Here is a 16,542-nt window from a genome sequence, read left to right as displayed (position 1 = left end):
TGCAGGTTAAAAATGGTAACAAATGGTAAAAATGGTAGCAAATGGTAAAAATGGTAACCTCAGGTAAGTAAAGGAACACAGCTATGATTTTGTACCTATTAGAAAACTGTAAAACCGCCAAAGTCAACTAAAATCGATGGACAAAATCAAAAATCGATCACAAGATAATCGATTATTAGATTTTTCCCTCCATTCAAAGCCAAAAGTCGACTAAGACTTTTAGATATTTAAGTGCAAAAAGTCGAAATCGATTAAGTCGACTTACCTATCTCTACACCGTAAAGTGAGTGAATAAATCAGTGTTTTGTGTTTTACTAAAGTAATGGTGTTTTTTAGTAAATTAAATGTCCTATACATTTTATAATTGGAAATTTTATTATTGAATCAAAAAGCTGAATGGAAATATTTTATTGGGCAAAGAAGAAATCGCATTTAGTATTGGTGATAACATTAACACAATTTTCATATACATACATGCATATATTTGAAATATGGATGTACCTATTTATTACATTACTAGCAGACCCCGGTCCGCGTTGCTGGCCCGTCGTAATTAGTTTTATTTTCAATTTTTTATGGACTTTATGCTTGACTATTCAAAAATAGATATTTTCTACATCACTTCTTCGGTCCATTGTCAAACCGAGGAGGAATTTAAATTTATCAACAGATTTTGTAACCTTTCTTCTCTCTTATGGACTTTGTCTAATTTTGTGCCCATTGATGCTGCTTAGGATTTATTATCGTCCACGTCCCATGTCTTTACAATAAAGCAATCTAATTCTAAAAGTTTAAAAATTTAAGTCTAATTATCCCACTGATGGACCGTTGAACCTCACCATTTAAGGAAATTTGTAAATATATCGTTATTCTTGATCGGAGGCGCAACCATCGCAATTTGCAAGCCGATACACTCCAGAGATCAGATTGAGATGATTCGTGTTTTGTATGCATTCATTCGTTCGTTGCTATTGACATGCATTGATTCGCAAATATCAACTGATGTTATTGCTTAACGTGCATTCATTATTTTTGATGATTGCCTTCTTTCAACACTATTTTTCTAGTGCCGTTACATGTCAAGCAACAAAATTGCAGTAAACATAACAAAGCATTCACTGTATTTGCTATGCTTTCGTTGCCTTTTTAGTGCATTACAATGCAGTGTGCGTAAATAATTAATAGACTGGTCATCACAAGTTGTCTTTAATGTCTTTAATCTAACACATATTGGCGAGTTATTTTATACCCTCATCTATACTATGTCCTATATCCGTTTGTAACTCCTCTAAATAATCATTTTGGATCCCACAAAGGTTATATATTTTAGATCAGCGTACAATTCTACGTCCGCCCGTCTGTGGAAATCACTCTAGATGGATACAATTTTTATTAAAATCTATTGTAGGTATGTCTTTTGTATTCTAACAGGGCTATAAAGGTCAATGTTTTGGTATAGTCCCCTTACAAAGTGACGCGTCGACGCTTTAAGGAAATTTTAAGGTATTAGCCCTAATTGCCCCCAAATTGGTTGAAATTTGTGTGTTTTTAGGTAAGAAAACATTTTCATAAAAAATCGGTGTATATGGGTCCACATTTGTGTATAGCCCCTATATAACAGTACCACCAGATTTCATGTATTTTAAAGTTGTTATCTACATTTTCAGTCTAAATTGACTGTAATTTGGTTATGGGGTTCCGTTGAAGGTGGAAGGGGCATGATTATAGGGGGAAGTTCGGAAGAGGATGTTAGGAAATTCGGAAGATGTTGTTCGGAGGTGTAGGTTGTTCGGAAATTGGGTGGAGGTTGTTCTGAAGTTCGGGGGAGGTTGTTCGGAAGTTCGGAAGTTCGGAGGAGTTTGTTCGGAATAGTAAACACTATTTACTAAACAATTATAAATAAAAAAAATAATTAAAATAATTAAGTTATTAATAAATGCACTAAAAACTTGAAAATAATTTTTCTCTTAGACTCAATAACTATATTCTTCTTCATGATGGGATGGATCTCTCAAATAACAATATTTTCGGCGGAAATCTGTTTTCAACATAATTTATGGTGGAGGATATACAAAGTTCGGTCCGGCCAAACTTGACGCCATTTTCACTTGTTAAATCTGACAATAGTTTTTATCCATCAGTTTTTGGTTTTGAATACAAGCATATTTCTAGTGGCCTGTTTCACTGAGGCGATTCGAATTTAAATTTGTTCGAAATACTACCAAATTTCTGTTTTTTGAAAAATATTTGAATCATTTCATCAAAAGGAAAAAAATTTAAATCTCCTTGCTCACAACTGTATTTAAGAGAAATCTATATTTTCGTCTTTCATGAGTTTTCGTTAGATATTTTAATTTTTTTAAATAATTGTAATTCTAAACATTTTCTTAGATAAACTAATTCAAAGATTACAACAAACTTCGATGTGTAGCTGTATTAACAACACTTAAAATAATCTTGCGTTCACGGTAGCGTAAATGCGCGAGCAACAATGTCTTAGATAAACTGGCCATTAAATCGTAAATTTTTGTCTTATACTATATCTAAAGAAGGTCTATCCTGGTTATTTTTATTTTTTGTAAAATGTTAAGTAAATACTTTCTATTTATATCGCTCATTTACTCAAAGAGTGACACATCTCAAAAAATGGAGTTTCGAGAAAAACGCGTTTTAAGTTAGCGATTGAAATTTGGCTTCCCAACTTAAAAAGATTATTACACAAAAAATAAAATAACCACTTATCAATATATAAATAACTACGTATCAGAGCTAAATATCAGTGCAAGATCGAGCATGATTTGAAGTCTATTAGTGCTTCATAAACTCAAAAAACTATGTTGTTGAATTACGCTAAACTCGTAGTATTTATTATTTATTTATTTATTATAATAACACTGTAGTAAATACAATGTTAATAAGAAAGGAAATAGCATTGGCTACAATGGCCATCAGCTAAAAAAACTCGTAGTAAATGAGCTGTATTTCGTTGAGTTTTAGAGATATAGGCATGAAAATTTGACACAAGATAAAGTAAAAGTCTTAGTAAAAATAGAAATTGCTAACTCAGAAAACGCATTTTTTTAGTTATGTCACTCTTTGAGTAAATGGTTTAAAGTTGTTATTATATGTATTAATAATATTTCTTAAATAATCTTGAATTACATATTATTCCCCATATTATGAAATACAAGAAAAACATGTAATAAAATAATCGATAATAAAGTCTCCCACGTTTCTTTCCAATCAAAAATGTTGACCATTCACACCATTCGCTGCCTTTTAGGTGTGTTAGGTGTGATTGAGAGAAGGCAAGCAATGCTATGCAGTGTTTTCGTTTGTGAATGCATTCAAAGGCAATGAAATCGCCATTCAAACCGAACTCTGATACACTCATAAGTTTAGCAAATGGTATCCCGTTTCATAGCAACGAAAACTTAACCGATGTATTTACCAACATTTACACATGCCTAAATATAAAGGTGCCAAATATTAAATCGATCCACCGTCTGCATAATCGGAATAACACGAAAAAAGTTAATTCGCCTGACGCAGTAATTATTATCAAATTCATGTCTCCTTATGATAAAAACTACTTTCTTAAATCGCTTTCACACTATCGTAAGGCCAACAACTACAAATTGTTACTCAATTCTATTGGCTTTAATTCCACTGCACAATTTTACATACACGAAAACATTTCAAATGCAAATTATGCACTACTACCGGATGCTTTACACCTGAAGAAGAAAGGGTTAATAAAGGCAGCATAAACCTTTCGTGGCCTCGTTCACATCAAGCGCCTCAACTGTAATGAACCGATATGCGTATCTCACAGTACAATTCTTGATGATTTCGAAACATTGGAAAACGGATCGAGTGTTGCTCAACTCACCCAATAACTACATTATCCCTTGGTCCATCATCACTATTTACACATGTTTACACTATTCAGTACTAATTTTTATATCTTACATCCCTTAAATAACGTTGATTATACATACAATTACGAACTTAAATTTTTATCAATCAAATTGAAGATATTATCACCCAACTCCCTTATGAACGCTGCTGATGCATTTTCCTCTAACCCTTGTAACATCTGTCATGACGTTTATGGCTAGTACAGTCAGAGATTCCCAGAATGGTACCAAGACTATGGTTAATATTTTATCCAACCTTAGTGGCTTAAACATATGCCATTTTAATTCCCAGAGCCTAATAAATAAAACAGATGAGTTTAGATACATTTTTGAAACATTTAATATTGACATTATTTGTGTATCGGAAACATGGCTCTTTTCTACTATCCCTGATGCTCTTATTAATTTAAAAGGCTACTCCGTTTATGGGTCGGATAGGGAACGTCGTGGAGGTGGAGTTGCCATATTTGCAAAAAAACCTTAAATGCCAAATTTGTGTCAAAATCCAAAATAGGTGACGTAATTGAAAATGTTTTTATTCAACTCAAGTCTAACAATACGAAAATGTTAATAGGGCGTATTTACAGACCTAATAATAATATTGATCTTGAATTTGTCCAGAATTTGCTACAAGATGTCACTATGGGATTTAATGAAGTGGTCATATCAGAGGACTGTCAATAAGACGAACCCCACTCATTTCACATCTACTTCTAACACACTATTAGATCTGTTTTTGTTAACAATCCATCTAAAATCCTTCTGTACGATCAAATTGCAGCGTCATGTTTTTCTAAGCACGACCTAATATTCCTTACCTATGAATTCCATTCACCACATTTTAACCAGACATCTGCTTTCCGAGATTACAGGAGTATTAGCTACAGTGATCTGAATGACAGATTAAGTCAGATAAATTGGTGTGAAGTATACAGAATACCTACAGCTGATCTACAATTACAATTTCTTCAACAAAACATTCTTAATTTGTATGACTCCACTGTTCCGATGAAATATAAAAACAGCAACCCTAAATCGAAGCCCTGGTTTAACTCAAATATTAAAGTCCTAATAAAAAATAGAGATGCAGCGTATTTCCGGTGGAAGCGCTTTAAAACAACAGAACTCTACGATATATTTCGTTCCTCCCGTAAGTTACTGAATAGAGCGATTAACACAGCAAACATTGAGTACTACGCCATTCGTTTTAGTTCTGCAATAGACTCACAAAGTACTTGGAGAACAATTAATGACATTGGTCTTGGGAAATCGAAGACTCGGTCCACCTTTCAAGGTGATATGGATGAATTAAACAAAACATTCATTAATATTCCGTCTCTTCGAGCAAATTCTTCTTTTTATGATAATCTTGAAGTCTTTACTGATGGATATTTTGAGTTTAGAAACGTCACTGTAGATGAAGTCTTACAGAGCTTCGCTGCCGTCACATCTAATGCCATTGGCCCTGATGGTCTTGACCCCAAGTTCTTACGGATACTACTCCCAAGTCTTCTGCCATTTATTACACATTTTTTCAATACTATTCTCACAACCAGCACTTATCCTGTGCAATGGAAACATGCGAAGATTTGAAGTCTAACTTGGAATACCGACCAATAGCGATTCTATGTTATTTGTCCAAAATATTTGAGAAGATACTGCACAAGCAAATATCTGACCACATCCATCGGAATTCGTTGATAATAGAAATCCAATCGGGTTTCCGGGCCGATCACAGTTGTACCAGTGCACTAATAGAAATCTCAGAAACAATAAGATGTGCGATAGATGATAATGATCTCTGCTTTCTAGTTCTCCTCGATCACTCTAAAGCATTTGACACAGTTGATCACAACAACATTTGCTTCAAACTACGTAGATTCCACAATTTTTCAAATTCTTCGACACATCTTATACAATCCTATCTCTCCAATAGATCTCAATCCGTGTACTCGGGAACGAAAGCTTCTAGAGCCTTGATGGTTGATAAAGGAGTACCACAAGGATCTATTTTAGGACCTCTCCTTTTCACACTCTATGTCAATGACCTCCCCCTCCAATTAGTACATAGCAAGGCACACATGTATGCGGATGATGTACAGGTCTACATTAGTTGCCCTTTGAACGATATTGTGCAGTGTACGCGGAAACTAAATGATGACCTCGAAAATGTTTCCAAGTGGGCCAAGCAAATGGCCTTTTATTGAATCCAAATAAATCCAAATGCATTATCTGCCACAAAAATAAAAAGATCACCTTTGAAAGTGTTGACATTTTACTGGACCAAAATATAATTGAAATTGTGTCTAGTGCTAAGAATTTGGGGGTCATTTTTAACTCATCTCTTAGCTGGGGAAGTCATATTAACGTTGTGGTAGGACAAACTTATGCTAAGTTACGTGCTTTATGGTTAACCCACTCGTTCACTCCACTTCATATACGTGCTCTCCTAGCAAAAACCTTCCTGTTACCCGGACTAACCTACGGATCCGAGCTCTTTGCAAATTGCGACGCAACGAGCAAACGTAAATTAAATATAGCATATAACAGCATTGTGCGTTATGTTCACGGGATTAGTAGAACAGAACATGTGTCACCTTTTACTCGATCACTTTATGGAGTTAATTTTGATGATTATCTGAATATGAAAAATTTAATTTTTCTACATAAGGTCTTAGTCAAACAAAAACATATTTATCTGTTCAATAGATTAAAATTCACAAGATCTAATAGAGGCAGAAAAATTATTCCTCTAAAACGCCGTAGTTTGGTGTCAGAACGGCAATACTTTATTGGCACCATTCGTCTGTGGAATTCTCTTCCAAGTCAATTGCAACGCATCAGCAACGGTCATACATTTAAAATTAAACTTCAAAACTATTTCCGAAACAATGAAACTAACACCTAATCCTATATCATTGTTTATGTTTATTTTTATTTTTTGACATTTTTTTTCTTTTTCTTGTTTAGCTTTTGTGTTAAAACCTATTATTTAGTATTAATATTAATCTTGTATTGTGTTTTTTATTATATAACTGTTATCCAGTAAATTATTTTTTTAAGAAGGATATGTATCTACAACAATAATTCCTGTACTTTAATTTATAAGATTTTTATCTTGTTGTGCAGGAATATAAAATAAATAAATATCAAATGTCAAAAAATATAGCGATTAGAAAACAATAGGCCCCCGAAATCCGTCTACAAATATATAGAATTTTGGACCACGGGACATTCCTGAACATTTTTTAAAAATTTCATGAAATTAGGTTCAGTAGTTTTGGCAAAATATGTATTGAAAAGAGTGGGAGTGGTAATCCGTGTTCTAGATATAACATATTTGTTTTGGCTCCCAATCATAAGTTTGGCTTATGCATATAACGTTTTAAAGAAAGGCGTGGTAAAGGTACCCAACATCAACATTCGTAATTTTTGCAATATGAAATTTTGCAAATGTCGTGATTTTTATTTATATAGATATAGCATTTTTAAAGAAATAGGGTATAGGGGAAGTACCCCGTCACTTCTAAAATTCAACTAAATTTGTAGCCTTGTTTCTGTATTTTATAATTAATAGTTTTTATTTGTTTTTTAATTCTAAAATTGTGACACTATTTCTTGTATTTGGAATTTTGTATGTATGTACCTAAGCATTTGTTGTTGCTTTTGTGTTTTTGTGGCTTTTGGGTTTGTATTTATATATTTGTTTGCAGGACCCAAACATATGTTATGTTTTGGACTGTTGCAAACATATATATGTTTGCTTTAAAATGTTATTGGGACATATGTTAGAGAGGCAATTTTTTTCCTCTGTGTGTGAGAGATACTCAAAGAGTTTAAAGAAAAATACACACAGAAAAATATGGTCTCTCTAACATATGTCCCAAAAATATTTTGCAACAAACATATATTTGTTTGCAAGCAGTCCCAAACATAACAACGCCTTTCATAAAGCAAAAAAATACTGGTTTTTCTGAGAGATTAAAAAAAAACAATTTTGGCGAGTTTTTGTTTTTATTGTCTAACAACCACCACACACCACCAAACAAAACAAAGCAGAGACAAATTTTGCTGCTTTTTATTTTATTAATTATTTTATTTTGTTATATTTTAACTTGCCGTTTCTTCTAAAGATTTTCCCTGCAGTTGTTATGGTCTTGTAAGCATAGCAGAACAATATGAATCGTATGTACATACATGTTGAGTCTATCAGCGCTAGGTTCAGATATTAGATGTTGCCTTTATATTAAAGAAATTAAAAATTTGTAATTGCGAAGTATTTGAATATACGAACTTTGTTTTTCGACACCAAACGCACTGTAGTTGTTTGGTTTGTCGGTTCCCTGTAGGGACTGTGGCCGATTTAAAGCTCACATAAAGCTAGCTTTTTTTAAACATAAGTGTCATTTTATCGATTATTTTGCCTTATGCAAACTGACTAATTTTACAAGGCGATGAGCGCCTGAGTCATCAGTATTGTCCAACGCCAGATAACTTTTCGACTGATAATAAACTAACTTTTTTGCCTATTTTAGTCAGTTTAAAACATAATGTGAAAAAAAAACAATTTTTGTTTCTGTGTTTTTTTTTATTTTTGACTTTTCATATTCTCTCTCCCTCTCTTTGTATATCTCTCTCTCTTTTTTGTTAGAGAGAAGAAGGGGCAAATTTGTATATTTCATTTGTGTTCCTTTTTAATTCCAGAATAATATGAGTAATACGTACGAATATGGAACTCTAGGCTACTTAGAAGATACCAAATAGTATAATTTATTTCATATTTATAATATTTAATTTATGTATCATTTGCAAGTAAGATTTCGAAAATTGGAAAAATCAATGAATTCGGTTGAAAAATAGATGAGATATGTAATTTTTATACCCACCACATAGTATGGAGGGTATATAAAGTTGGGTTTTCCATTTGTGACGCATTGAAATACTTATTTGCAACCCTATTCTGAGTCGATATCATCATGTCAGTCAGTCTGTCGAAATTAAAATCGGTCCAAATTATTATATCGGTCCAAACTTGGTTAACTTCGAAGAGGGCCATATCGGTCCACCTTTCATTATTTGTGATGTCAAAATGTGTTAAATAGATATTTTTGTTTAATCATTGAAAACGGTTTTATTTAAGAAAGCATAGATGAAATTCTTAAAAATATGTTTGGATGATCTATGTCTTGTAGAAATATTATGATGTGCGAAGTATGAACCTGAGTTGCCTGCGAGCCATTTTAGCGAAAAGTTTCGAATGTTTATGGGGGAGGTGACTGAAGAGGTGTACCGATATGGCTCATCTTCGAACTTAAACTAAGTTTGGATAAAATATTACTAAGGCCAAATTTTGGACCGTATCGGTTGATCCGTTCGAGAGTTATTGTGCGTCCCATCAGCCAGGCGGAAGCAGATAGCTAAAACGACTCCAAATTGTCTGAAACAGATTTCGTCCAAACATAATTGAGGTGCTCAGCGCCAAAACGGCCTAACCCACATGTCCACAAAAATCAAACAGCCTATAAAGGTCTAACCAGAACCTTTTGAAATAACTACACTGTGCAACATTTTTAAGGTAATCTTGTGCAAACAATTCGACCTGAGGATTTTTTGAAAGTACAGACCCAAACGACAAGAAACCCTAGTTGCGTTTTGTTGTGTCAGATCCAGTTCGGATTTTATGGTCCCATCTAAACATGGTTAAATATTGAGTTTTTAAAGAAATTCGGTGCTATATCTCTAAAACCAATGCGAATCTTTTTCTGAACTCTGAAGCAAATTTGTAGATAAGGACAATAATAAAATATTTGGAGAAATAATGATCTCGAAAAACTACTTTTATTGCCTCAAATTTCAAAATATATTCAAAAATTTCACATTTTTTATACATTTCGCACCGTTTCTCCAAAACCGTTAATTTTTTCTGAATATTTTTTTTTGGAAAAATATTCTCTGGAATGTAATACACAACTCTCCGGGACATGTCATTGTTGTAAAATGCCTCTACCACGTTGTTTTCAGTATGTTTTTCAACGACCATTTAATAAATATGTCCATAATGTCGTGAAATCCGAAATGCGAGAATGAACTGTTGGTGTGAACTGTGTTTGAAATACGTGTTGTAAAAGATATGATGCAAAATACCGCTGAAACAACAAGAAGTAAGTATTTTAGAGTTTCAGAATGTTCTGAATAATTGTTGAGAACTTTATTTGGAAGATTTTTGCAAATGGTTACTTGGTTCAACTTCCAATCTTTTAGCCGATACTGACCAGAATTTCAGTTAAATCTTTACAGTCTGGGATAGGCCGTTTCGGTGATGAGCGCCTTAATTGGGGTATAAAATATTTATGTCGACAAGACACATTTTGATCGTAAGAAAGTGTATATAACCTCGTTAGCCTAAAGGCTGAGGGCATAAAAATGTCATACCAAAACGTGGACCTATGTTCGCAATTTTGAGGATGATTTTGTCTATTCGGTGGATAAATTTTTTGACCTCCTTGAACTTGGAAAGCCAAATTTCAGCCAATTTAATAACTTCCAAATACCTAAACCCTAAATTCAAAATTAAAGCAAATATATATGTAGATAACATTTTGAAAATATATGAAATCGGGCGGTACTTATATGGGGGGCTATACCTATGCCCATAATTTTTGGTGCAGATTTGAACACCCTAAATGCCAAATAATAGCTAATTCCGTCTTTCCAAAACTTCAGTGTCCTATCTCAATTTTTGTGGATGATCAATTTTACCATAGTAAAATGGAAATTGGAGTTCGAAATTGGCGCGAGCATTATATGTGTAGAAGTAAAAAAAATTTTGAACAAAAAAATTATTAAAGAGTGGTATTGAGTCTTCTTTGGGCCTACAAAACTTTTCACCGAAAATATGTGAGCACTGGTCACGTTTTTTATTACCCACGGTACCTCCCGATTTTCGAGGGATTTTGCTGCATTATCCTATAGAAATGATTGTAATTTAATACTTATTTAGCGAAACATTTCGCTTGTTTCGGAATATATTCTGAAAAATGCTGTGGACGATAACCCTCGATGGGAGCAATCGATTTGGTCCAAAATTTGCACATCGTATTATTTCATCCAGTCATGTATCAAGTCGGATATAGTCCATATCAATCCCGTTCTTCGGGTACCTCCCATTCAAAATGTTTGTGCTTATGTACATTTTCAAAATACTTCCATATTAGTTCATGGTGGACGTTTTTTTACTTGTTTTTAATTAGGTAAGTACCTAAATAAAGGTTTTAAAATGTTGTATGTAAAAACTATACACATCACCAAAAAAAAAAAAATATATATAAGTTAACCCCCCCCCCCCCTAGATTTGATCCTTGCTACGCCCTTGTTTAGTCCATCAACACTGTATTCTATAACTGGATGCTGCATTTATACGAAAAATATTAAGAAAAAGCAAGTGCGAATTATTTATACATTTGTGCCTTATTTCTTCGACAAACACAAATACTTTGCAGACTGTACATGTTTCTGTTTTCAGAGTGGTTAATCTCTAGATAACTTTTGGACTTACTTTATATTGGTCGAAAAGTTATCTAGACATGGACAATTGCCGAACATTTTTTCTGTTCAAAGTGGTTCATCTCTAGATATCTTTTCAGCCAGTTTTGTACTCAGTTTAAAAATTATCGATATATTATCAATAATTTTATCAACTGGTTAATAAAAGTCCGACAATGAAGTCCCAATGTTATCGTGAGACGATGGTGGGGGTTGTGTTTTGGTTTGTTGATACATTGTCAATGTGATGTTGAGACGATGAGACCGATGAAAATGTAGGGAAAAATATGTTCTAACATAAAGAATATGTTTGTACCCAAACATATTAAATTGAGATATGTTACATAATTTCTAACATATATTTTTCTGCGTATAGTTTTGTGGTTTTCTAAAGTATTTTCCAGCACGATTTATACACTTTTGCAAGCGCTCAAACCAATTGTTGATGCACGTTTTCCATTTCGAATGAGACACCTTCAAAACATGGTTTTTGAACACTTCAACAGCATCTTCTGGCTACGAAAATCGTTGACCACGCATTTTTTCTTACTCTGAGGGAATAAAAAGAACTCATTCAACTACAGGTTGGAATATGGACTATATCGGTCCTCTCCTTCCGGTACCTCCCACAGAAAATTCTGAAAAGTGAAGTTTAAGAGCTCCTTTTGGATCGTTTTGAAATTTTATCAGTAGGTTGTCTAAGCGGTAAATTTTGCAACAGTAATTTTTTCCGGAACAGTAATTTTTCAAAAAGTAAAAAAGTATCAGTCGACTGGCTGACAGAGATATACCCTCAGCCTACGTGATTGAAACTTTCATCCACGGACAGATCGAATTTATTTTTAAAATTGTTGACAAAAATGTGGATTAGCATTATTGTTCGAAAGTGTTGCGGAGGAGGTACTTGAAGGTATGGACCGAATGGTCCATTATGGAAGTGAATTCTATTTTGGGAATCATATCTTTTCGAAAGATATCGCGCCCACTAGTCATTTCAGTCATCATACGTATAACTTTTGGACCAGTATGCCAGAAAGCATGGACTTGTCCACGGGAAACATAATATCGCCATAAACAGGTGCACAACGAACAGCATCGGTGATCTTCGAACAGACCCTAACCAGCACTTAGACACAAATGTTGAACTTTTGTGGGGTAGGAATTTTAAGGAGAGGACCGATATGGGCCATTTTAGAAGTTTAACTAAATTTGGACAAAATATTAGGAAATTCAAAGTTTGGACCAAATTGGTTGCCCCGTTCAAGAGATATCGTGCATACCATTTTAGTGACATTTTTTAAATATTGGGGGAAAGTACCGGAAGTTGTGGACCGATATTGCCCATCATCGAACTTAAGCTAAGTTTGTAAAAAATATGACGAAGGTCAAATTTTGGACCAAATCGGTTAAACAGTTCGAGAGTTATCGCGCTCTCCAGCCACTATATATGGTGCTATTGAGGGTGTTTGCAACTTTCGGGCTGTTTTCTCAAGAAGTATGGACTTGCTCCTGAAAAAAACTTTTACCGTCGTAATGGAGGCAGCGAATGCAAGTTGCTTCAACAAAAATCAAAGTGATTCGAGAGGAGGTCTTAAAGTGAACTTATCCGAAATTTTGTGTCGGAAATACCTGAATGAGTGGACAAATATAGTCCATATTCGAACCTGATCCATATCTAGTAGATATATTAGGATGTGAAAAGTATGGACCAAGGGACTGACCCTTCCAGAGTTATCGTGCGCACAGCTTTACCGAACATTTTTAAACTTTTGTGGGGGAGGTACCTGAAGGAGTGCACCGATATGGCTTATCTTCGAACTTAAACTGAGTTTGGACAAAATATTACGAAGGCCAAATTTTTGACAGAATCGTGCTCTCCAGCCAATACATATGGTGCCATAAAGGTTTTTTTGAACCTTTCGCGCAATTTTCTCAGGAAGTGTGGACTTGCCCTTGATGAAACTTTACCGTCGTGTGGGGGACAGTGAATAAAAGCTATTTGAGAGCATGTGTTAAACTGAACTTTTCCGAAATTTTGTGTGTGAGATACCCGAAGGAGTGGACAAATTGAGTCCATATGGGAACTTCATAGAAATTTCACGACGTGGACCAAGTCGGTTACTCCCTTCAAGAGTTATAGTGCCCACAAATTTTCCGAACTTTTGTGGGGGAGGTACCGGAAGGAGTGGACTGATATTACGATACCCAACATTTTGTTCGAGTCGGTTGATCCGTTCGAGAGTTATCGTGCGCACCAGCCAGACAGACATACCGACGGACGGACATGGCTAAATCAACTCCAAATTGTCTGAAACGGATTTCGTCCAAACATACATACTTCGGGTAAGAAACATACCGAGTAAGAAAGTGTATATACCCTCTATAGTACAAATGCTGAGAATATAAAAACGTTGTCGGCACGTACTAAAATGGCTAGGGTGTAAGATAACTCTCAAACTTTTTCAGAATTTTCTTCCAAACATAGTGTAACCTTTGAATACTAAAAATTTGTGGTATATGCTACGCCAATGATTTGGTATAGGTCCCCATTACAGATTCAACGTATAGAACGGTATAATTATTGTGTTTGTTTCTTGTTTTTTTTGGCAGAGGCTGAGGGTATATCTCCGTATTTTGTTTTGAAATCATATGTGTTTGCCCTACCAGTCTGGGATAGCACCATTTAACTTGTTTTTATACCCTCAGCCTTTAGGCTATGAAGGGTAAAATGTGCCTCATCGAAATAATGGTTTTAGACCCCAAGTATGTTTGGACGAAATGTGTTTCAGACAATTTGGAGTCGATTGAGCAATGTCCGTCCGTCTGTCTGTCTGTCTGTCTGTCTGGCTAGCTGGAGCGCACGATAACTCTAGAACGGATAAACCGATTCGGTTCAAATTTTGGCTTTCGTAATATTTTACCCAAACTTAGTTTAAGTTCGAAGATGGGCTATATCGGTCCACTCCTTCCGGTACCTCCCCCACAAAAGTTCGAAAATGTTCGGAAAATTTGTGCGCACGATAACTCTTGAAGGGAGTAACCGATTTGGTCCATACTTTGCCCATCGTGGAGCGTGTAGCAGACTTAGATAAGGTTTCAATATGGACTCAATCGGTCCACTCCTTGGGGTACCTCCCACACAAAATTTCGGAAAAGTTCAGTTTAGGGCCAGCTCTCGAATCGCTTTGATTTTTGTTTTAGCAGCTTGTATTCACCATACTTCCCGAGAGAATAGCCTGAAAGTTGCAAAAAAACCCTATGACACCGTGTGAGGTGGTTGAAGCGCAAGATAACTCTCGAACGGAACTGCCGATTCGGTCCAAAATTTGGCCTTAGTAATATTTTGTCCAAACATAGTTTAAGTTTGAAGATAAGCCATATCGGTCCACTCTTTCAGGTACCTCCCCTACAACAGTTCAAAAATGTTCGGAAAAATTGTTCGTACGGTAACTCTTGAAGGTAGTTGCCAAATTGGTCTATACTTTACACATCCTAATACATCTACCAGATATAGATCAGGTTCAAATATGGACTATATTTGTCCACTCCATCCCGTACCTCCCACACAAAATTTCGGATAAGTTCACTTTAAGACCTGCTATGGAATCACTTTGATTTTTGTTGAGACAACTTGCATTCGTTGCCTCAATTACGATGGTAAAAGTTTTTTAGGGGCAAGTCCATACTTCTTGAGCAAACAGCCTGAAGAGTGTAAAAACATCCTAAGGCACCATATGTTGTGGCTGGAGATCCACTTCCATAACGGTCAATGTCGATCCATTCCTTTTAGTATCTCCTCCGCAAAACTTTTGAACTTTAATCCTAATCAACATTGTTGTCGGTTCAAATATCCAAAAATTTTAAAACCCCCTAAATACATACGTATTTTAGGAAAATTTTTTTTCAATATACACAGGCTGAGGGTATATCTCTGTCGACAAAGCCGACTGATTCTTTTTTACTTGTTTTAATTCCGTATTACTATTACCTATCTTTAGGTAACATCCAATTGAATACATACATACATATTTCGATGTCCTTGAATTAAATTGTTTCTTTACTAAGCCTGCATAAAATCTACATTTTCATAGATACGTGCCCAAGTAATTCTGTTTTTGTATTTGGCAATTGGAAAAACCCAAACATCTGTGTATGAATCGTCCGAGTAGGTAACATAGGAAATTGCAGACGTCGCGACAATAAGAAATAACAACGACCGCTAATTTCAAAAACAAAGTCATAAACTGAAAATTGTAAAAAATAATGTCATAAACTAATTGCAATACCTGATGGCTGACTTGTGCAAATTTGAATTTAAAAACAGGAAATGGACAGCAGGTACAATTTGCATTACGGTTTATTTACCAAACTTCGTGTTTTTCGCTATAAAAAGGGAAATGTACACAATTAGCGACAAACATTACACTCCAAACAGTCAAAGTGAAAACATCGTTTGAATCCTTTGAAATATTCTACAAAAGAAACCATGGAACAATACAACGCTAACAGTTCGACCACCAATCTTTTCTTGGATCCCCTGTACACATCGCTGACACAAGAATTGTCATTGGAAAGTTTGAATGCAACAACGATTTCATTAAACCACCTAAATCCACAAAACATCGATCAAATTGTCGAAATGGAAATGAAACGTATTCAGGAGAATCTTTGCCGAAAGGAGCAGCAGTATGTGGAACAAATGTTGGTCGAAAATCCAATTACCTTTGAAAGACGCAACAACGTCACTGTGCTGAGAAAGGAATCTGACAGTTCATTATCCGGCGAACAACAGCGCCTGCAACAACAACGTGCCGAGGCATGTCGCCGTTCTCGTTACAATAATAAAGTGAAAAAAGCTAAATCGAAATATCGCCACAAATACATTTCCCAGAAGCTGCTGCAATCCTCACAAATGTTGAGTTGTATAAAGGATCTGATTGCCGAAGCGGAAAGTCATTTACTCGCTCAAGGTTTAAATAAAGAGACACTTCGTCAATTACGTTCGAATTACGGCATGGATAGGGCAAATGCAATCTGCGAAGCCAACAAATTAGATTTTATTATGAAAACGGAACAATGA

At 34.9% G+C, this 16,542-nt stretch overlaps 1 protein-coding gene across 1 annotated transcript; it reads left to right on the top strand.

Annotated features, from left to right (window-relative positions):
• Nucleotides 1–15,948: 15,948 nt before the first annotated feature.
• On the top strand, nucleotides 15,949–16,542 carry LOC141398354 (protein sisterless A-like). Its single transcript, XM_073975641.1, has one exon. The coding sequence runs from the start codon at nucleotides 15,949–15,951 to the stop codon at nucleotides 16,540–16,542; it is 594 nt and encodes a 197-aa protein (XP_073831742.1).

This window comes from Musca autumnalis, unplaced genomic scaffold (genome assembly GCF_047663935.1).
Source record: "Musca autumnalis isolate F117 unplaced genomic scaffold, ASM4766393v1 scaffold_3, whole genome shotgun sequence".
NCBI lineage: Eukaryota > Metazoa > Arthropoda > Insecta > Diptera > Muscidae > Musca > Musca autumnalis.
The sequence above is the reverse complement of the archived record's forward strand: the minus strand, read 5'-3'. Positions and strand labels throughout refer to the sequence as shown.

What these genes read in the sequence shown, in the direction of transcription:
- LOC141398354 (XM_073975641.1), top strand. Translation starts at nt 15,949, where the DNA reads ATGGAACAATACAACGCTAACAGTTCGACCACCAATCTTTTCTTGGAT.